This window comes from Neodiprion pinetum, chromosome 1 (assembly GCF_021155775.2).
Source record: "Neodiprion pinetum isolate iyNeoPine1 chromosome 1, iyNeoPine1.2, whole genome shotgun sequence".
NCBI classification, from domain to species: domain Eukaryota; kingdom Metazoa; phylum Arthropoda; class Insecta; order Hymenoptera; family Diprionidae; genus Neodiprion; species Neodiprion pinetum.
This window is the reverse complement of record NC_060232.1, coordinates 11,387,168-11,410,896: the sequence shown is the minus strand read 5'-3', so window position 1 is coordinate 11,410,896 and position 23,729 is coordinate 11,387,168. Positions and strand designations below refer to the sequence as shown.

Genomic DNA, 23,729 nt, shown 5'->3' with positions numbered 1-23,729 from the left:
GTCCAAAAGTGGAAGCACCCCGACACCCCTTGATGCCGCATACGAGGAGGGTTTGACGTGGTTTCATTGAAGTCGGACAGGGAGGGAAGCCCGTACTGCACAGCCTGATAATCTCTATCGCACACGTAGAGATAGAAATATAGAGAGGGGCGTCAGGCGGGGGCGAGTGAGCTTGTGTGGAAAAGCAATCAATATCGTCGCCTTGGCAACGCTCTTCGAAACTCAGGAGAACGGGGGTTGGTCGGCTGGTTTGTCGGCCGGGAGTGGGCGCAGCAGCAGCACCAGCAGCAGCACCAGCGGCACCAGCGGCACCGGCGGCACAGGAACTTGAGAGGCGGCAGTGGGCACGAGCTTTCAGAAGCGCGGAACCCGTTGGTGCCTCGACTCGAGTCGACTCGGAGCGAAGCGAAGCCAACCGGAGCGGAACGAAGTCGGTCGCGTTTCTGCAGCGAGCAGTCTTGCCGGGGAATTGATCGGGCACGCGTGCTCGAGGAGGAGGTTCGTCGCGGTACCGGAGAACCTCTCGTCGTCCTCTCGGTTTCCAGAGGCAGCGGGGCGCGCGATGCTCTGCTCTCTCAGGGGCGCGATTTCGCCCTCCAGGTGACAGGCCGCCCTCGTCGGGTTATCTCGCCGTCGGTCAACGGCGACGCGTTTTCACAAACCGGGGACACGATGGCCGAGCCGAAAACTATCCCGGCAAAGTCGGCGAACGGTTCTGTCACCGCCCCCGAGGCTCCGACGAGGCGGAGGGTTTTTCCCCCCGAGGAGGACCTCCGGGTCACCTCCGAGGCCGATCTCCGTGACCTCGACAAGTGCCCTGACAAATCGGCACCCCTGCTGCGGTGGAACGACATGCCGAGGCACCTGCAGTTCAACCCTTACATCTACACCGGGTACAGACCCCTCATGAATGTATGGGGCTGCATCGCGAGCCTCTTCTACGTGCACAATGAGACTGTCAACATTTTGACTCACGGTAAGTGGGCGACACGTGTTTTAGATCGTAGATTCTTGAACCCCGTGGTTATGCGCGACTTCTTTTTTTTCATCTGTGGATCCGTAGATCCACGATCGATGTGCGTCGATCAAGCTCATCGGTTGCACACTTTTCCCTGTTCTGTGGTAAACCATAGAGCCACTGTGAAATCAAATACTTCGAATGGTGGTGATGTGATGTTCGTATATGCAGAGTCGGATTTAATGCTATTCGAAGGCGAAACATAAAATTACGTGATCTCTCTGAAGTTGTTAACAAGTTGCCTGTTATCTCGGTTGACTTTATCCATACACCGTTGATACCGATGTATGTACGCGAAAATAGACAAGCTCACGATGGATATTAAAATTGTTGTACCAACGATTTATCAGAACTGCACTTATTCGTATAAAAAATTGATATAATTTCGACGTACTTTATTCAGGTATAAAGAGCAAGATCTCTACCTACAGCTTATGTAATACTCTCGAATAAACTTGCAATCTGACGCGATGGGAACTGTGCAGTTTGCGTAAACTTCTTAAATTTTCTCTTGATACAAGAATGAAAGGAAGAACTATTTGTGCAGGAAAATTCGATTCGATTTCCCAAAGGCAAACATGTTTGCGAATTAAACAACGTTTTCAACCGTCACCGTTATAATTTCTATATAGTCACAAACATTTCGATTTTCTGTAATAATCCGAGCTTATGATATGAATTATATATTATATTATAAATCGTTAGACCGTATGTGAAATCGCACATGGGAATAGTCCTGTAATAAAAACCATGGATCAAAGCAAAGAAAAGTAATAATGTAGAAAAAATGAATGAAACGATTACTATAAAAAGTAAGAAAATATTTTGATTGACTCAAAGTCTTCAGAACCCTGAGCAAAAATTCTGAGTTTCATTCTGTGGTACCCATACCGATTTATTACAAAATAGATCTACGTGTCGAATTTATGTGACACAACTCGTCGAAAAACCTCCATTAAACGTTTGTCAAAAGTTCCAAATAGAACACCTTTTACGTACAATGATATGTACTATGCGTGATAATAAATCGATAGATCAATCACGAGCTCGTCAGGGAAAAAGCCACCCGTGAAAAGACACAATCGATATAGAAATAACAGAATGTTGTAACAGTAATCACACAAGTTCCTACGGACAGTCGGAAGTCAGACGAAGGCTTCAGGGTGTAAAGTCATAACTATAATTATACCGCAGGTGCGTTGAGCATTAGCGGAAGTAACGAGTAGGTCAAGTCCAGCGTCAGGTGAAATTGTATCTTTTCCAGAGACTTTGACACAGTAGCCGGAGTAGGTATCATCCGCTCTGTCAATATCACCGCATTGCAGTACAAACCCGGTAAAAAATGTTAGACCAACTATACTAGGGTGGGATCGGGATGAGTCGATGAAGCTACTGCCGAGTCACGACCCAGCAAATCGATACACAATAATACAATACGCGTGATTTAATTAATCCCCTCGCGAGAATCCCGACTCGCAGGTTTTTAGCAAGGTGATAAAACGCCTCGTTGGGTTGTCGATGCGGTTGGAATTAAAGGCGAGGGAAAGCCGCCTAATATGGGGCAGTTTTTTTTTGGTACCCTTGGTTTTTATTGACATTCGTGAATCCGGGAAATTCAGGAAACCGCAGAATCTACCAGCATATTGCAAGATAAGTTTACCAGTTACGGATCCTGTCTCAATTATTGACCTTTTTTTGGTTCTACCTATTTGATCCTTGGTTCTAAAATTACCAAACAACAAATTTGTAGTGTCTAACCCTCTAGCAATTGGTTCTAGTCATTCGAGAAATTCATAATTTCTGACTTTAATTTATAATTTTGGAAAATAAAAGAGTCAATAACTTGTACACTTACCTCAATAGATTCTTCGTCGATTATCGAATAATAATGACGATATCTCGGGAAGAAACGTCTCTTTCAAAATTTCACTCTATAATCATTTAAGATACATCATACCGAATGAATTTCTAACGACGGCATGGTCCGTCCTCTGCTAAAATTTAACGCGCACGCGTTTCAATTCCAGAGTAATTGTTTGTCGGGGTGATCTAACCTAAAAATGTTGACATTTCAAAGTGGCAGTTGTGCTCAATTCACAGCTATAAAACTTTTGAGGTTAGAAACAGTTGGACACCCTGGAAAACAATTGCTCTGGGATTGTAGCGCGTGCGCGTTAAGTTTCAGCAGACGACGGACCATGCAGTCGTTAGAAATTCACTCTGTATACCCATAAACATGTCCACCAGTAAAAAAATCCATCCTGAAATCGTTGATACGTTTTAGGTATTCGGATTATATACACTACATAAACACAAGATCAATGTCACCGATATTTTTACCGATCATGATCATCGTCGGACACGAGTCAGTTCGGGAATTTCTGAGGATAAATGACTCAGGCACGACCTAGAGGTCTGAAGCATGGCTAGGAAGCGGTTTCTTTTGATTGAGAGGGTCGCGACCTCGCGCAGCAATTTCGCCTTCCGATATTCCGATCAGCAAAATTGACTCGAGTTGCGAGGTCAGCCGGCCTTATTGATCGTCTGATTAAAAATTCTTTCAATTTCCGTTTCACCCTCTTATTTGCCCGTCAACATTCATTCCTTCCGCGTGGTCACACGAGCCGCACGATCATTGCTCCTGATGATCTGGTAATTCCGTCATCAAATCAATTCAGTCGAGTTCTTTCCTCTTTCGCTTTCACAATTTCATGATGTATCACGGAATCTGATAACTCGCTATTTTCAACGACTAATACACGTGAAGAATTTTCGTCTATGCTTAAGTATAGTTTCATGCAAATTTCACACGATTATTTTGACGAACTAAGCGAAACTTGCACGAACTTTACACGAGTCGAACAAAACTTTTCCCGAAAGCTCGCGAACGCGAATTCACGCATGAAAATACCGGTATTAAGTAAAATGACATTTTTAACCGTATAAGTAGGTATAAATAGTCAAAAACGCTCAACGTATAACTAGTAAGCATGGGCATCATTTCCAAAGTTCAAGTCATAGACATGCATCAATTGGGCTTCGAATTCAACTTTTTACTCATATTAATACACACACCGTTGAAAAATCGAGAAGTCTAGGTAAATTTACTGAAGTGCATCGACGGGTCATTCGGTGCATAATTATCAGTACGCAACGATGTACCGAATGTTCTAGAAATTTCAAAACTGGTATTAACAATAACTGGAGCAAATGATACGGTATTAATGATCGTTGCGACGGATACGCCATTTTTGCATAACGTTCAATCAATTCTTCACGCTTTTCCCTTGCGGTTTAGAATTGCTTCCCAGTCGAGAATGAACAAACGTTTGCAATTATATAATGGAGGTATATAAATATGATCAGGTGTATGCAATACCTAAACCACAATTGGGGATTATGAAATTCCAATGGAGCGCGTGTATCTTGAGTGACTTTTATTCTCAGCAGAAGTGGTTATTCGGTCACAGCGGGATTTTCTCATTCAATTCGTACAATAGTGAAGTGAACCGTGACAATTCGGTGGTCTGGATGCTTGATTAATTACTTTGGTTCTACCCACGTTCCTTTGGTGACGTCCAAAACTTTCGGGTCACTAAATAATAAACTCACGCCCTCGAGTAAAGGTCGATCGGCCGAACCAAGTCGGCGATCAATCGGAAATCTGTTAGTCTAGAGCGTTTTTCAATCTTCTGGAATTGACGACCCCTTTACACTGAGAAAAATTTCATTTGTTACAGTAACTAGAAGAATTCAGTAAAACAGGTATCGTTGATAAAACTGTTTGAATATTGTTGGGATTACGAAAAACGAGCTATTGTCGATCCTTTTTTGGTGATTGCAACGTAAAATCAGTTTGTGAGGTTTACTCTACCTTTTTATTTAAATTGAGGCTTTAACGTCAATTTATTGTTGCACATCCATTAAATTTTCGCAACAGTTACAAGAAAATATAGTAACAGTGATCGTAATGAGAAAGAAAAGTAACGGATACTAGACTTTCCGGTAACGGCTAGAAAACTAATTTTCATTTTCTACCTAGAACTATATTTTTCGACTGTGGTAAAAAATGAAAACAGTTAAGGACTGAGCGGTAACCGGAACTAAAAATTTCTCTCAGTGTACAAGTGAAAAAAATCTGGTGACCCCTCAGGTCCGTAATAAAACTATGTCAGTGATTTAAAAAACGACGTATTTAATTTTTAATGGTGAACGTAAGAACGAAGAATAGAAATAGGCTCCGATTATAAAGTGATCTGATTATTTACGTCTCAAAAATACAACCGCCATTCGACGGTTTATTAAAAATAAACAGACACAGCATTCTTACTGAAAATTTTGTATTCTTATTCTAGCTGCAACCCTTAGTTTTTACTTTTATCCGGCTTGCGACCGCTACCCATAGGCTTAAAAGCCGTGTGCCAAAGAAACCTGCAGCATCCAGGTCGTAATTTTACCTTTCATTTCGTGCTTGAATTTCAATTTTCACACGAATGAATGGGAAAAATTCCTAGTCGCTGGTTGTACGCAATGACGCGTCGATATTGCTAGGAAATATGTGCTTTTGACATTTTTCGAAGCTTTTATTGTACGTAGGCGATAAAGTGTTTATAACATATACCTACGCTGTAAGCCTATAGAAAGATTACCCCTCTTTATTTCAACCCCGATTATGATTATTATTTATGCGTTACACGCGCATTAAAGTTCGATCAATGCGATAGCGCGCAAAGGCCACAGTACTTATCTGTTGATTCTGCATACACTATACATGTATACGTACCTACTCTCTACTTGTTTACAGTAAATTAGAATCTAAGTAGAAAAGTGTGGCTCGATTTGTGTAACGCCAACGGATCGTTACCGGAAGTGGTATAGAGAGTCATTTTGACAGACGTTCAATTATTGAGGTCGATCTATGTAAGTTCAACGTTTTGTTGCTGCGAAAAAATGTTTTTTTTTTCGATTAATTTCAATTTTTTTATATTGCCGTTCAATTTACCACTCGACACACTGCAAATAACCGGCATAAAATCAACGTACGTGTAATGAAATATTTGTATGAAAAATATTTGTATACACATATTATTCCCAGCGTCTGTATAATAGCCTAATTTCGACGTAATTGAAAAGGCAATCGCGGTAGCTGAACATATCCGTCATACTTGTATTATGTATAATTCATATGCCGCTGCCTCCTCTCTTAAACTCGGAGTAATTAACACCTTGGAGGGCAAACACAGGCGTTCAAAATTGACCCCGTGTACGTGATATAGAATTCTGCCTCTCACATTTATTTAGTCTTATAAATTATTTGTTTTGCTCAGTTTTAATTAAACTGCCTTGATTAATTTCGCTTAGACGAATAATTTGTTTAACCGTTTTCATTTAACGTGAATGGAACGGATCATTCCGATGTTTCGAGGATTATTACAGCTTTCATCGATAAAATTATTTTTATCCATAACTCGAGTGGAATAATTATTCCTGAAATTTATTCTCGATCGAGAAAATTGCTGCAAAGTACCGTTAGTTTATTTTAGGAAATAGGCATGTAATTCGTTGTCGGATGCTAGCAATACCTTTTTATGGAAACAAATTGTTTTTGCGCATTGATCAAAATGTGCAATAGATCCGGTATTTCATTCAAAGTTGAATTACATTTCTTCATCGAAAACAGAAACGTTTGGTATAAATGATCAAAATTACATGAAAAATCGGGATCAGAAAAACTTGGTTACATAATATCAAGCGAAAGTTTTATTAATGAAGAGATTAGCTTCCCGACGATATAAAAAAATCTTTTGCAGGTTTTTGAATTTGGAAATCAAGTGTAGAAATCGAACACAGGAAAAGCCTGCAGATATACACATTTTTAATAATGATAATAATTTCGTCAGCCTTATACCGGACACAAGCTCGGCTTTCAAAGGGTTGGAAATGTCACGTGATATGAAAGCAGTCTTTCCAAGAAAATCATTTGCAGAGTGAACTTCAATTGTATAAGCGCTTCCACCCTCGCGCATTTCACACGTATATTAAATGATCCCTTGACCTTTCAACGTTAGCTCATCCTTTCTCTCCGTCATTTTCTTATTCCTCTACAAATTGACAGAGACCTGCCAACACGTCCCCACTGACTGGAAAGTGGAGGTAAACTTTAGTGAATAGGTATACAGCAAAGCTTCCGTTGTGCCCTGCCTATCTACCCGCAGTCAGTCAATCATCCCCGTTTGTTTTCCCCCGTTTCACCCTTTATTCCGGGTTTCCAGAAGCTTCGTGTTTATTAAGTAAACGTCGGATAAGAATAAACCCCATTCTTTATCGCCCCCGGAACACATCCACTGTATAAGTTTCTTCCGTTCTTGGAAAAGATTGGCAAAGCAATCGGATGACGTAACGCCCCAGTATTCCGGAATCCTTACTTCCGGACGACCGACGATATTAAACTAATAATCAAATTTTCGGCTGCATGGATATTAATGACTGTGGAATAAAAGTGGTGTCAAATTTTATACGCCTGACGGATGAATGAATTATACGAATATATCTATATATCTTGAGATTTTTTAACGTCTCTACCTAACGATCGATGACGATAATTTATTAATGCGGTCGTATCACCCGTCACGAACAAATATACATAGGTATAATGTACGCGATAGTTGAAAAATTTCGAATAATTTTTATCTCGCCAGATTGCGTGTATAGATTTTACTAAAAAGATATGAATATATACGATGTGCGTGCAAAATATTCTTTACATAAAACGTCTATGTATATTTAGATACATCAGTATGAATGATGTGCTGTTGTAAGTCGGTATACATAGCCGGTTCTGTACACAGATTCCTGTACCGAAATTGTTACCGATACTTAGCCAAAACACGAACGTTCTTTTTAGAATACTTGACGGTGGTGGATATCCACACTTTGATTTCAAGAGTCGTATCAGTAAGTCCACATGCCCGGATCAATCATCGTCGAACATTCTAAAAAAAAGGTGCGTGTCGTGGCTAAGTGTCGGTAACAATGTCGGTATAGAAATCTGTGTACAAAACCCGCTGGTGTAATTGATTAAAAGGAAAAAATATCACTTTTTTAACGTTCAATTTTTACTTTCCCAATTTCTCTGTCCATAAATCTACAAAATACAATTGTCGATGTCGGAGAAATACATCACAACAATGTTACGGAGAAACTCTCTGTCAAATCTTAGAAGAAAAGGAGAACAAAAAAAAAATTCAGAACAAATAAGGAAAGTGGGAAAAAGTTTACAATACAAGAAGAAATGAAAAGATGTTGCCGTGTAAATCCACAAACAAAAAATATTTACCGGGATGTACCAGAATAAGTTGCATAGCAATCAACATTATTTCAAGTATCTAAAAAACATTATTCCATCACATTACGATACATAGGTATTTATACTGTGGCATACTGGTGGTTTTCTCCACCAGCCTAACCCTCAATTTGTAGGTGCTTCTTATAACCCGTAGGCGCATTACGTAAAATGTGAAATTATATGTTTGTCCTTGCGATGAGTAAATTTATAAATATTTATATAAATTTCTAAAAATTTATATATATACCACATATATAAAATGGAACGCGCGATGCTGTTCCATACAGAAAGATAACGTGTATAGATACAGATATATGTAATATAGGTATTAGGGTGGTCCTTGATTCAATAACTTTTAAATGAATGTCACCCTGGGTAATAGAAAGGATTTCTGAAAAATTCGGATAATAATTTCAAGATTAACACGTGCCCCAAAACCTAGAGGTTTTAAATAGAAAACATACCCGGAGAATCTCTTGAAACTTGAAAATCAACTGCATATGCACGAGTTTTATGGGCTGTTCGCGCAGGCTGGCCATCCCGAGTTTCAGTTGTCAAACTGTTTCTGGCAGCGATGTAGTTGTTACGAATTTTCGAGGTTAGAATATAAAATAATTGAGGTAGTGACTCGTAAGGGTTTGGGAAGCATTTTTTATTGGGTTGGAAAGTTGATTCTTCAAAGAACGGTACGGAATTTAACGCTTATGCTCTTTGAAAATGCAAACTTACACATTTTGCGTAAGTTGGCCCACCTGCATCGCAGACAAAAATATCGCTGCGGGAAGATTTCGCCGACCAATGAGATCGAATTATTTGGCGCATGCGCGGTTGATTTTCAAGTTGCAAGAGATTATCTCGGTATGTAGTTATTTCAACCAGTCACTTATTTTTATAACTTTAGTAGAAGAAATTAAAGGAACGATTCGAAGCTTGACAGAGTTGCCGATTTCAATAATAGGAACAAACCCTGAATGTTTCAAATTTGAATAACTACATGTAAAGTATTTTCAAGGTTCCAGGGACGCGTAGAGTTCATTTCAAAAGTCGTTGAAATAAGGACCGTCCTAATATTCACGCATCCTGTACGTCAGGCGATTATCAAAATTCCTTTGGACTGAAGGGAAACGGAACGAATCACTCCAGAACTCGATCAGGAAACCCACAGCGCAGGGCGCAGACGCTTTTTGCAAGTAGGCCACGAGCTGAACATCCTCGGGGTCGAAGTACACATACATGACGAATCCAACGACTGCACACTTTGGCACACCTGCCCGAGGATAGGCCATGAATGTGTAAGAAACTCGTTTGTCTAACGGTGATTGAAAAACCGGAATTCCGAAGCCGGAAGCAATTAAGAATGAATCGGCCAGACTGACTGAATCGAAAGCTAGGAAAAGCGATTAAACTGAAAAACATCCAGCAATTTTATCTGTGCCAATAATGGTGAACTCGAATCAAATGACATTCTTACGAAAGTTGGAATAACGCAAGCTTGGATGTCAACGATTAGAACCTTCACTATGCTCAAATTCTATAGTGTTCTTGATACGATTCTAATGTTTTTTATCCCATTTTACTCACTGACCAGATTGGAAAAAATTGTTTGTATATATTCGAAAAATTTCATATTACAATGTAGCAAATGTATGGTAATAAAAACCTCCCGAGTTTAAGCATTTTTAACTTTTCATTCACAAAATCTTCCCTCTTTTCCTGAACGAGGAAAATAAGTCCAAAAATATTCCTAACGGGTCAAAAATACCAGAGTTGAATAATGTTTAAGGTCTTAGTTATAAAATTCTTTCATCAAATTGTTGATGTTTCAGCTTATGTTAATCGAATTTGTTCAGATTTATTTTTATCACATATTAAGAACGTTGTTTAATTCGTATTCATCATCATTAGCGCAGCAAATAAAATTGCTGCGGGAGTGTTTTTAAACAGTTTCTTCTCTTTTCTTATCTTGGATTCGGTCGAACAGGCGTATTCATCGTTAAGCTCCGAGAATTACTGGATCTGCTAAACTTTAAGGCGCATTTCCAACGCGTCTGTATACATTGAAAATAAATTGGAGAAAAGATTTATTGAACACACGAAAAAAATGGAGGCAGAAAAATCATGAATCACATGAGCGACCTTTCTCTTAAAAAAGATCAATTCACTCCGCAACCGCATGATTTTATCTCACAATCAATCAAAAAATGTGATATGTGTAAGTAACATTGCTGCAAATTAAATGAATATTATTATGAGTTATGTTTCGTCAAACTAAAAATTCTTCAAAAGTAACAATAATAGGTGCCTCATTCCATGCAACTCCTTCCGCTAAATAACATGTAAGAAAATATACTTATTCAAGTCTGTTTGTGGAATTATTCAAAGCAACCATGTAGTACGTTTTGCAGTTGGACTGGTTTAATTTTCATATAAATAATAAAACATTTGTTTTGCCAGAAGACAGCAGCGAGTATATTTTTCTTACATGTTATTTTAATAGGAAAAAGTTAATTGCTTTGAGGCACGCCTTTAGACTCAAGGGAACATTCACGGCCAAAAAATCGATTACGACGTTTTGCATTTTTGACGGGCCCGTATCAATTTTGGACCTAAACAAATTTTTGGGGATCAAAAACCTTTCATTTGTATAATTTAATGTAATAAATGGTTGAAACTTTGAATGCATTTTTCTTCACTCTTGTAATTGTCATAGGCTTTTTCCCAAACTTTCACTTAGGAGTGAAATACCCTAAACTTCATGTTTAAATACGGCTCATCTTTGTCATGATTCTTGAAAATAATGTATTTTTAATAAAAATGACGCTATTAAAAAAACCCGACGACAATTTGTGAGTATTTGCAAATAGATTATGCGAGACAAAATCCGTACGCTATGCTACAAATATTAAGTAAGAAACCTTGCGCGCAATGAATTTTCAAGTTTTTACTCTCTATTAAAATTGCACTCTGTGCATCGCCCTGATACATTTAAATGAGGATTTACTCTGAAAGACGTAAGAAATTCATACCTAAATCCTGGCAAATATTTTCAACTTTTCCTGCGTAAGAAAAAAATCGGCTGATATGCCCAGAAATTTCCTCAGATGTCAGTAAATTGCCCCTCAACCTAAAAATCTTATACTTTTAGGTGTGATTATTTGTACAGCAAAAACTAACGCTTCGACTTTATTCCACAAAAAAAAAAAAAAAAAAAAAAACTCACGTTCCCCCCGAGGTTTCCCTAATTTCAAACAGTCTGGTGCACATGTTTCGAAAATTCACTTTCCTTCGCATTTAATCTTCAGAGCCGCTGTCTTCTGCGATGGATCGTTTATATTATGCTCACCGGAATGTTAAACTAAAAAATCATATGTGCGAATACCGATATATGGAAGTATCACTATAGGCACCTGCGATATGTCAAAGGGAATGATAAATGGATGGGAGGTTTTTCCGTTTGTTCTTTACGCTTGAACATGCACGTCGTGTATTTTTGCTGCTCGGAAAGTGATTTATAATACACTCAAACTTATCTTCTCGCGTTTACGAATGATACATATTGCAAATCAGTTTTTTCACATGCTTTCTAGAAAGATTGCTTAGCTCCGTCGCAACTTTTCATCATTCATTCACAAAGTTTCATGATATAATGCATTCAGCGAGAATCGAGTTTAGACGCTTATACATTCAGTTTTATCAACGCTCCCGAGTGTACATGTATTATAACATAAATACGTCATATACCTGCAGTTTTTTACAAATTGCATAAACGTCCGAAGAATGTGAGAAAATGAAAACTAATCTTCACGAGAGAAAAAGAATTTACTACTCCAAGTCTCTAAGGTTGGTTCATGCAGCGAAGAATGTTCGAGATTGAGCGAAGGAAATGGGCACTCTGGAAACTTTCGTATTACAGGCACTTCGTATAGGATTTCAAAAACATTCTGCGGATGCTAATTGCCTCGTTAAGGCAGTCGAGCCATTCGAATAACAGTTTTCTCTATCGTTATATGGTGAAAATTTACTTCATGAAATAAAGATAAAAATTAATGTGTATAATTTATCGAACCCTATTAGAAGCGCCAGCGTCCGATGTATAAAAGTCTCGTAAAGCTCGTAGAATCCAATCGCAAATTGACGGAACAAAAAAAAATCGATCGTTATTTGTTTGACGAATGAACTGAAATGAGTTTCCGAACGCTTGAATCTGAATTTTCTCGCTAGTTTAATAATCTGAGTTTTTCAGGCATAAATAATTACATTACGACTAAGCCTGTATTTTCACAATTCATCGGAGTTGTGTACTCGACGGATCTTCTCACAAATTAACCAGTATAACACTTTCCCTGCAAATCGGCCAAAGTATTAATTTTTTCAATTTCATCAAGCTAGAAGTAATCGCAATCGGATAAATTCTTCAAAAATATAATACAATATCTGAAGAATTTGAAAATTAAAAGGGAGAAATGCTTTTCTGGATGAACATATCGTCCATTTTGAGCTATTATTTATTTAATTTAATTTATTATCCGCAATATAAGCTACACCGATCGATAGCAACGTTATTATCGCATTATACGTGCATTAAGCCTAATCAGATTTTGCCCGAAGTGAGTCGCTGCTCCAATGCATCAGGTATATATGTGTAATAAATCCGTACATACATATCGATACCGGTACGAGTAATTGATCATTAACCTTCCACGTGCAGCCGCCAATTTAATGGAATCCTCTCCAGGAAAAGCCATGCCGCATTTGTGAAACATTAAAAGTTCAATGATCTCTGGGACGGAACTGTCAATTTATAACGACACGAAAGAACACACATTTATCAGGGAACCATTTATTATCAATTTACGAAGGTTTAGAGAAAGAAGACTCCGCAGTTTTCGCTAATCGTAAGCTACAGCTCTAAGCAAAGACCGTGAACGATAAGTCGGAAATAAGTGAGTCTCTCTCCCAGAAAAGGAGGAACCAATAGAAAATCAAAACTAGCATCTCTACTACCTCTTTTTATATATATATATATGTATAATGTAAGCAGAGCCTGCGTGTCACTTATTGGAAAAATAAATAAATAAATAACTTGGAAGCAGTCAGAACCATAAACTAGTAGAATCAAGTTAACCCAAATTATCAGCAGCAAACACGTCACGAATTATATACTTCACACATTTCCCATTAAATTTCCTTTTGAATTTAAATGCTCGTTAAACGTTAAAATATTAAGAACCCATTGCGCTTATGCAAATAGTAAAATACCTGTTAATTATAAAAATAAATCAGGGTAATGCGGTCTCAAATTTATGAACAAACCAGTGAGCTTTCGTCACATAAGTATATATGTTCACAAGCAGACCTTTTAAGCTCAACACCCACTGTTGCAGCATGCCTATAAGTATAGGTATGGTTAATAGTTGACTCTCCATTGGTCGAACATCCTCATTATTGAACGTGACCCCCATGTATACGTAATGGAACCCTATTAATGCATTATAGATCTGCGTTATCTGATGTGCGGATAATTATCATTTCCCATCTGAATTCAACGACATATCAACGAATCAATTAGTTACAGCCCGTAAAAGGTGATTTTTTTTTTCTTCGTTTAAATTTAAGTAAATTTCAATTATAAACCCTTCCAAATCCAAATCAGAATGTGTTGATTTCTCAAAGTAAGAATCCCATTGAATAAAATTTTAAACAAAACTTGTTTCATTAATTCTTAGCGCTGTTAAATTTAATTTTCAATTTTCTTTGGTCGCATTCGTTTTGGATGGTATGTAAAATTAGCGAAAAACAACGATAAAGAAGTAAAAAAAATGAAAACATTTTTTCTTTTTCTTCGTAACAACAATGCCACAATTCGTTATCATTAGAATTAAATAACTGTTATTGTTAAAGAAATTTAGGAATATATATCTGAATAGCTTTGCGAGTGATATGAATTTTTCAACACTAACATTAAAATTTCTCGAAAATCTGCATCTATTTAGGATACGAGTATATTTCTTGGAAAAATTTACCAGTTAAATTAATACATATTGCAAAAATAATCGTTACTGACGTTTCTACCAAAAGAGGGATGAAGAATTTGTCCTTTGATCGACGACGATGTATGATGATTATTCGCAGTGTATACGACGCACTGTTATTGCAAAATATACTAACATTACCTGTACTGGCTGCACTTCCTGCCTGTTGAGTCCTTCTTCGTTGCAAGCCAATCGATTATCTCTCACGCCGAATCGAAAACCACTGCCTTTAGGCTAACTGATCACAGTTTTGAAAATTCTCGACTTTTTCGATCAGTTTGAAAGGCGGTAATAAAATAATAATAATAATTGTCACTCTGGAATTTGTGGTAAAAAAATTGCTTCTACCAGATAAAGTTCAGCTTTGAAAATGAACATGTCACGACGATTGGCCGACCAAGGAATCGCGATAAATCGAACATTTATATCGAAGTACGTACGCGAACCTATACATAGGCACGTTCACCTGGCCCTGTAATAAACACCTCGGTGTGTTATACAGATGACTTGTGGTTTAAATCGGATAAAGAGCAAAGTCGCGGCTGCACCGAAGCCCGAAGCCCGGTAGCCAGAGGTGAAGTAATAAGGTATTCCAAAATTAAGCTGCCAGAGCTGCAGAGGCAGGTATGCTCTCGGCTCTCGGCTGTGTCTCGTCGATGACTCGCGGCACAAACGCGAATGAATGAGCCAAAAATAACTGTCAACGTTTAACGCTTAACGCTCGCACGATATTCCAGGCTTACCGATCGTCTACATCCTCGTCACCGTTCCCAGTCTGCTTCCCTGGGGAAGCCAGGGACCCCTTGCCGCCTTTCTATCCTGGTGTCATCTGATCGGGGCGGTCAGTCCGTGGATCGGTTCTTTCCTCTACCACCTCTTCATGAACTTAGACAAAGGCGAAGCCACTTATAAGAAGCTCTTGCAATTGGACATGCTCGGTATATGGATCAGCCAAAGCTTTGGTAAGACGTCGGATTTTAGGTAATTATGAGGCTGAAGTTGGTAACGTTACGCCGATAGAAAAAAAGTCACTGAATCGATCGAATCTGTGCTGACAGGAGGCGAGGTAAACATTTATTTGTATCTCAATTCAAGGTCTGTTGCGTCTAACAAAATGTTTAGTTCTTATTTCAACCAAAGTTTTTCAAACCAACAGATCTTAAATTGACAGAAATAAATACTTGACTTGATTTCAATTAACGCGGACATTTGATCGATTCGATGATTGTTTTCTTTCGGTGTAACGTAGCGAAACATCCGGGAAAATATCGTTGTTGCACAGTTTTAGAATGACTTTCGAGGAGTTGATTTTGAAAAGTATAAGTATATTTTATTCATCATGTTTTACTCGATTTTCGAAATCAAGCCAAAAATGCAAAGTAACGATTTTTCCTAAATTACACGTACCGTTACAGTAGCGTTAATAACTTCATCCTCGTGGCAATTAATCTCATGTACTCGATGGTAAATCTCTATTCTGTCACGTCGATGAAAGACCGGTTTAATATCGTTCACAGACTTGTCGGATTATTGACTTACCTCTCAAGGTACACTTGGAGACAATGAATCTGAGACGGCTAATTTTTTACGCTAGACAGTTACGTTGGCAACACAGAGAAACCTGCAGCGCCACAGTCGGCCGAGCGCGAAACAAACTCAATCTCAATAAACATAACATAACCCATGACCGTCGAATCTAACCTTAAAATATCACGGGGATAACGACTTGTTGGATTGACACGTATTCTAGGGTGAGATTCAACGGTTATTGATTATGTTATTGTTTATTGAGATTGAGTTTATTTCGCGCTCGGCCGACTGTGGCGCTGTAGGTTTCTCTTTGCTGCCAACATAACTGTCTGGTGTAAAAAAATAGCCGTCTCAGATTCATTGTCCCCAAGTGTACCTCTTGATGGTTGAAGGTAGAAGGAATAACCGAGATTTTTATTTTTCAGGCGCCCTTCCAATGATCGCAGCGTCCGTTCATTGCTTGCCAGAAACACTCTGGCACTGTTGCCTCCTTGCGTATAGTGTTCTCAGCTTCTGGGGTCTCCTCAAGGTAATTGTTTGACAACATTTTTCAGAAGAGAACCCCGACCTCGGTAAATTGGCGTATGTCATCTCACTGTTCCTGGATAATCATTGAAATTCACGTTGTTAAATTACAGAATTACTCAAAGTCGGATCTTGCTATCTTAAAATCATTTCATTCGACACCAACCACTCAACCCCCATGATTTTACCCGGAATTTAACTCTGAGTGTGAAATAATACACGAACCATTGTCGTGGAGGTTGTTCGAGTGAGACTAACGATAAGTACGCCTTGATCCCTTTCGAACAGGCTATGAACGCGTGGTCGCCGTGGGAAAGGCGACTGTGCTTTGCACCCCCATTCATGATGAGGATGTTCGTACTGACTTTGAGGTACATCGGAAGTAGCGGTGGATCACCTACGGCACTGACGCATCTGGTTTTGCAAGTGGGTACTAATAATTCGATACCGCGCGAAGAAGCACGAGATTAGTGATAATTGAATGAAATCTCTGCGTGAATTTTATTCAACTTCCAATGGCATGCACAGGATGATGTTTCAACGAAATAAAATATCCAACATCCGCTACACATTTTCCGAACCCATCACGAAGCTGAAACTAGCAGCTGGAGTCAGCAGCCGAACGTGTGAATACTTTTTGAAAGTATAAAAATGCAGTTTCGTTTCATCCCCATTATTCTGTAAAAGTATCAGGGTTCGAAGCGTCTCACAAAAATTTTGATTTCCGGACTTCACTAACTTATTCGGAATTCCAACTCCGCCCCAACATCGGAACGTTTGGCTGCTGATTCTGGGTGTCCACGATCAAACTGCTATTGTTTCCTCGATGATTAACGACGAGGATTGTGAATTGTCTTGAAGAATTTTTATCTCACGAGTTTTCCTTCGATCTCTTCATCCGACAGGACCTGGTCGCTGTGGCTGGCGGTGCTGTTGGCGCTTTACACGTGCCGGAGAAATGGGTGCCCGGTAAAGTGGACCTCTTTCTCAACTCGCACAACATAATGCACGTGATGGTGGTTATGGCGGTTTATTCGATGCACGCTGCAACGCTGAGGGACTTGGCATGGATGTCAAACCCGTCCGTCTGCATCGCGGTGCCGACTGCAACGCTGTCTTCGACTCATGAAGAGCTGTGATCCATTCGATTTAGAAACGCGATTATTATACTTCTAGCAAAGACTTTTGCTGTGATAGCAGAAGCCACGCATTTATTGAAATTTTTCGTGGCTGCGGAAGTATCTTCCATCGTTAAGTCTACGATACCTATATATACATATATATATAATGTCGGGGAACCCCGGTAAAAATTTACTTAGCAAAACTCTGCAGAAGCCTTTTTCTAATTTCTTTTCAGAAAATACTTTTTTTTGATTCATTACGTTTGACTTTTTCTTACCTTATTTTTGTGTACGTACAGGATTTTTCATCAACTTCGTAATTCTAACCATTTGTTAAATTCGATATTATTTTTTGACGAACTCTTGTCAAAGTTATACTTTCGTTTTTCTATCGCAAAATTTCTTCGTTTCTCTCTGAAGTTGGCTGTACCGTCTCTTTTTGAAAGTTGGAGAGTCGAATGATTGTTTTCAAAAATCTTTCAAGTCTTCTGTGACTTTTACCTCGTTTTATTTATAACATGCTTATTTCTCATTTAGTATTTCTAATTTCAGACAAACTTTCGTAATGGTAAAAAAAAAAGAAAGAAATGTTTTTCAATTTTCTCATTACATTTCAGAAATTCCATAATGTTCTAACAATCTGATTCGGACCCGGTTCAGTTGATTATAGTAAATGTTTTTTTTACTTAGGACCGATGAATTTTCACCAGATTCCGTTAAACATTCGTTTTTACCAACTGAAATAACTTTAGTATTTTTTTTTTTTGATTCAACGAGAAGCGAAGAAATCTTACATAGAAACGTATAAACTCGCAGAAATTGCACGTGAATAATGAAGACGCAACAATGTTGAGAAATGCACAGAAGTCGCGAAGATATTTAAAAAAAGTGTAAAACCTTGCTTCGAAGAAACTCAAGATATTTACGGATATAAGTTCTTTGCATGTCTGTGCGATATTTTTTCCGTATACTTACAATGTTCACAGTATTATTTTTCTTCTTTTTAAATAATGCAGAGAAATTTGGTGAGATAATTTTTTCCCATGGCCTGACCCTGACCTTCAATGTCTGCCTAATGTTTCATTAGCTCGCAAACTTTAGTATATGAATCGCAACGAGTTTGCCGAGCAACTCTTGTCACAGAATATAAATTATTAACTTTTGCTATGCACGGGTTTGTATATAATTATATTATACATACATATATACGTATATACATTATATATAACGGAAGACGGATTTCCTTAAGTGAATTATCCAATATTTGGTTATTTATTCAATATATCTATTTATTTATTTATTTATTACTCAAGTATGTGATTCCGATTTTCCCGTTGCATACCATTTGTACCAAAGTAGCTTGCCAAATAATTTTTTAGCCTACATTATTTAAATCTTTAATTTATACACGACGCTGTGTATATTATACAAGTACTGGAATAATTGACAGATTGAAAGTTCGCTCTTTCGATCTTAATCATTGAATATTTATCGATTCCCGGCTGCAAGTTTACCACAAGGAAAATTCAGCTTAGGTACATAGAATTATTATATATTTCAGTGGTATACTTGTGACGAATTGAAATTCACTGCTAGGGAGCGAGTATAATGTTGATTCGTAAAAACGTTTATTCTCTCTTTAAACATTCTGTAGATGTTACTTTGTCAAGCTTCGATTATTTACTATGCCTTCCACGTGTACCTAATTCGTGAAAAATTCGATTTATTCAAATACTTTAAATAAATCGATGGCCGCGTGTGATTTGAAGAAGGAACGAGAACATTTTTTTACCTACGACTTTCGAAGACCAATTTTTGAAGAAGATTATAAAATCGGCGTAAAATGAAAATACCTTAATATTATTACGGCTGGAAAGAGAAATAATTTTACCCGAAGGCAAGTGAGCGTCGTAAACAAAAATCGCTAAACTTTTCCGGCAAAGCAGCAGCAACTTTAACGTATCAAGTACTGATTGTGATTAAATTAATCAATCACATGTGTTAGCAATTATTTAATTAGAAGTGAAAATCAGTGCTTCTTGAAGTTGCAGGCGATTTTAGGAGGCACCTTTTCTAAATTCTCGACATATTTATGCCCTGATAGTAAAATTTTCCATTGAATAATTATACGCGATTGTTTAATACGCGCCTCTCGGCAGTACAGCCCCACTATTTATAGAGAATTTAAATTAATACATTGATTAGTCAGTTAATATTTATAGTATGATAATAGAACTAGCTAGAAATAAAAATTGCTAGTCGATCCGATGAATTACATTCGTTTTATTGCGAAGTTTCGGCATAATAAACATATTTCTGCAAGTAGGTAACAATTCCCGCCCCTCTCAATGACTGGATTTTGAGGCTTTAAAACTCCTGCGAATTTATCATACACGTTACACAAGTTACGTACAATTGCAGATATTAAAGGTTTTCTTCTACGCTATCGAACTATCTCCGTCAGCTTTATAGATTTACGATCACCAAGTATTTAGATAACATTTTGACTTTGAATAAAAAATTTTTATAGATTAGTAGATCTGAGACAGAAGATCGTGCCATTATATTATTCATGAACAATAAATGAAAAATTGTGATTAGAATGTAGTCGGAGAAAAAAATTCATTATTAACGTAGTTCTCATGATTATAATAATGTTGAATTCATACCGGCAGATGAAATTGATATCCGTGTTCTAAATTTCGCATGAAAAAATAACCTATCAAAACATCAAAGCCTGTCAAGATCATACGGAATCATGAAAGTTGGCGACGATCATACTTTGAACAAACAATTGGATTCAACCTGAGAAAAAACGATTCGAAAAAGTATAAACAATCAGTAAGCCCGTGTCTGCCGGTAAACTCTTTACTAATTGTTCGAGAACAAAAGAACAAAAAATAAATAAATAAACAAAAAACTCTAAGTCTAAGTAGACTACGTAATACATAAGTAAACACTTATACGTACGTAAATAGTTAACGATGAAAATTTGAAGGAAATATAAAACTTAGAAATAGCGTTATATCAAGTGACGCAGGATAAATTTTATTACCTAATCTTAGTAGATAGTGAAAATTTAAACATAACTCACGTATCCCGTTCTGATCCGCATGATACTATTATACAAATGATATATCTTTGACTACTTTACAGAGAATATATGAGAATTAGATATACCTGTAATTGTAGTTACTACCGAAGTTTGTCGATAATTAATTATTGCTGTACATATGAGGGTGAAAAAACAAAATATAGCAACAGCTGGAAATGGTCCTAATTGAAGTTGGGCACTAGGTGAAACGCTACGAGGTAATATTTTATCTTCGAATTAGTTGTACCTGTTTAGATTCAAATAATAATAACTCTTTCCGACTGGTTTCAGTAGATAATAATTGGATGTACAAGGATGTACAACCTGTACACACCATATATGTACGCAGTTGTCTTATACCGATACCGTTCGCTTTTGAGTACTTCCATTTAATTGTACTTTCGTTCATAGGTAACGTGTACGTGAAAAACCGAAGAAAGAACAATATTGTAATAATATTAGTGATAAATAAACGTGAGGATTTTTTCGAGTTTAAAATATAATTAATGAATAATCTTATCTCGACGATCCTTACTCTTCTATACCACAGCAAGTAGCGCACTCTTGTGATATAATTGTGACGTAGTAGATTAGAATAATAATAATAATAATAATGATAATGATAATGATAATAATAATAATAATAATAACGATGACGATGATAATAGTAGTGACGGAATAATTAGCTGGACCATAATATCGTTTGTTGTTTCAGGAACAACTCTTAGTTAGTTTGTAAATGAAACTTTATCTGCTGCTTAGGATTGGATTTTCGCTAGAAATTTTACAATGAACGCTGTACGTAAATTATACAAGAATAATATTTTAGCGACAAGGTCGGGTGTACAAATATTATTATATTAGATATTAGAACAATTACGCAGTTCGACTGATTGTTAATAAATCTTTCATTAAGTCATGCTTGTGAACGTTAAACATTTTATATAAAAATTAATATTGTACTTACGCCTTGCCGATACCTATAAACGATGTTTAATGCGAATCAATTCACACTTTTAAACTCTAGTATTTTGCTTACGGAGGATTATATTTACCTGTAAAGGTATTCAGTCGTTAAAAAGTTGTTATCAGAATTGCTGTAGAGTGAAATTTTCTTTTCTTTCGCATTGAATTGCAATACCTTCTGAGAGTTGTTTCTCGACGTTAAAAATAGCTTGGAAAAAACCAAAAATGTTGGTACAAAATCGCCTAGCATTATTTCTTATCATCGAGTACTCGGGCGGTTCCGAGGAAAGACTTTTTTTCAGATTTCTTGAACTATTTCACTAAAATAGAGCTCACGCGAAAGGGTTGGATTGGAAAAAAAAAAAATTTACTAATACCTGAACGACGTTGAATTTTCGAAGAAAGCTGTTTTCGGGAATTTCGAAATTGGGATATCCTTAAATCCTTCGGTTGCTATGTTTTGTACGACGAAACAGAAGTTTTTATAAAACTTGAGGCGCTAGCGATTCTTTTCAGTACCAAAAAATCCATGTTCAGATATTCAATATTTGAAAGTTGAAAAAATTGCGTTCTTACGAATTTCAATATAGATTTTTCGATACTAAAAAAAATCGCACGCATCTCAGCTTTTGCAAAAACTTTTATTTCGTCATACTAAACACAGCCACCGAAGAATTTCACCGTGTCTCAATTTTTAAATTACCGAAAATAGCCTTTATTCGAAATTTCAACGTCTTTGAGGTAGTAGTAAAAAATCTTTTTCAGCCCAGCTTCTTTACGTGAGCTGTTTTTTAACGAAAAAGTGTAAGAATCTCGGAGAACTGCCAAATCTAAATAAGGCTCTTTTCTGAACCGCCCTAAATTGAGTAAGATATGTCCGAACGCTATCATTTTTGTTTTGTAGCAGCCATAAACTTTTGGGATGATTTGTTTTTCACTTTGAACAAAAAAAGAATTTTTCACTCCACCCCTAAGAGAAAAGATTGTACTAATGTTGAAAAAAATATACATTACAAATCCAATCGGTGCTATACATATATTCTTTACTGAAGTATAAATTACCATCGTCAAGCAATGCAACGTCTCACCGTAAAAACATTTCAGTTTCACCTATACTCGAAACTACGAAGGATAAAGAATCTGTCACGTTATTCTATACACCCATAGATATTCTCCTACTGGCAAGAGCGTAATTTTGAAACCAATGTTCATCTGTATCAGGCCTATATCGGTACTGTAATTATAATTTTCAAAGTATTTCTGTCAGTAATAAGTTTGTGAAAGAAACGTTAGGTGATTATAGCTGATAGATGATGGTTTTTTTTTTTTATATATGCCGATTTTAGACAAATTTTAATGCTGCAATATAATATAAAAGGAAAAACTTGAGTAGCTTCGGTAAGTTCAGGCCCAATATTCCATTAAATTAATCAGTGTATTAATTATTATTGAAGTTAGTTTCGATTCCAAGCGTATAATTTCGAATACGTATTGACAGTGTGTGAGAAATAAATTGTTGACGACGAGTAGCATCGTTTATCAGGATAATCTTTGTAGAGCTTTGTAATTAAGAATTAAGCGTAACGAGCATCTTTATTTAATTGAAACTCACGTTAAAATTACTTTTTCACTCGAACGAGAAAAAACCCGTTGATCAGTTACTCACACGGCTTCAAGCACCAACAAACATGTTACGAATTATGGTTCTCCGATACATATCACTGTGTAATGCAATATTTTACTTTAAGCTAAAGCTCGCAATATGTAATTTTGAATGAAAAGACAACAAAATATAAACGTCTCTGTCTAAACGGACATGTCTGGACATGCGTAGTTGTTTAACTATCTCGAGTAAATTAATTAAAAATTTCTAGATAGTTTGTCATGTGATGAAAATTCTGTAAGAAAGTATATCATGTTGCCCAACATTTAAAAAAAAAAGTACCTCGGATGCTAATCGATGAAGAAAATATATGAAATTATTCCACCAAGGTAACGAATAATCGTTATTTCACTCAACATTCACACTATTTTCCTGCCACGAGCTCAGAAAGTTATCCGCTAAAAGTAAGCAACGTGCCTGTAACGATTTACTACT

The 23,729-nt window shown here is 37.1% G+C and overlaps 1 protein-coding gene across 1 annotated transcript; it reads left to right on the top strand.

The window, feature by feature from the left end:
• The first annotated feature begins 296 nt into the window (after positions 1–296).
• LOC124223906 (progestin and adipoQ receptor family member 4) lies at positions 297–23,446 on the top strand. The gene is made up of 5 exons (XM_046636296.2): positions 297–976; positions 15,133–15,357; positions 16,351–16,454; positions 16,739–16,876; positions 17,356–23,446. The coding sequence occupies exons 1-5, from the start codon at positions 673–675 to the stop codon at positions 17,587–17,589; spliced, it is 1,005 nt and encodes a 334-aa protein (XP_046492252.1). The 5' UTR covers positions 297–672; the 3' UTR covers positions 17,590–23,446.
• Positions 23,447–23,729: the final 283 nt, after the last annotated feature.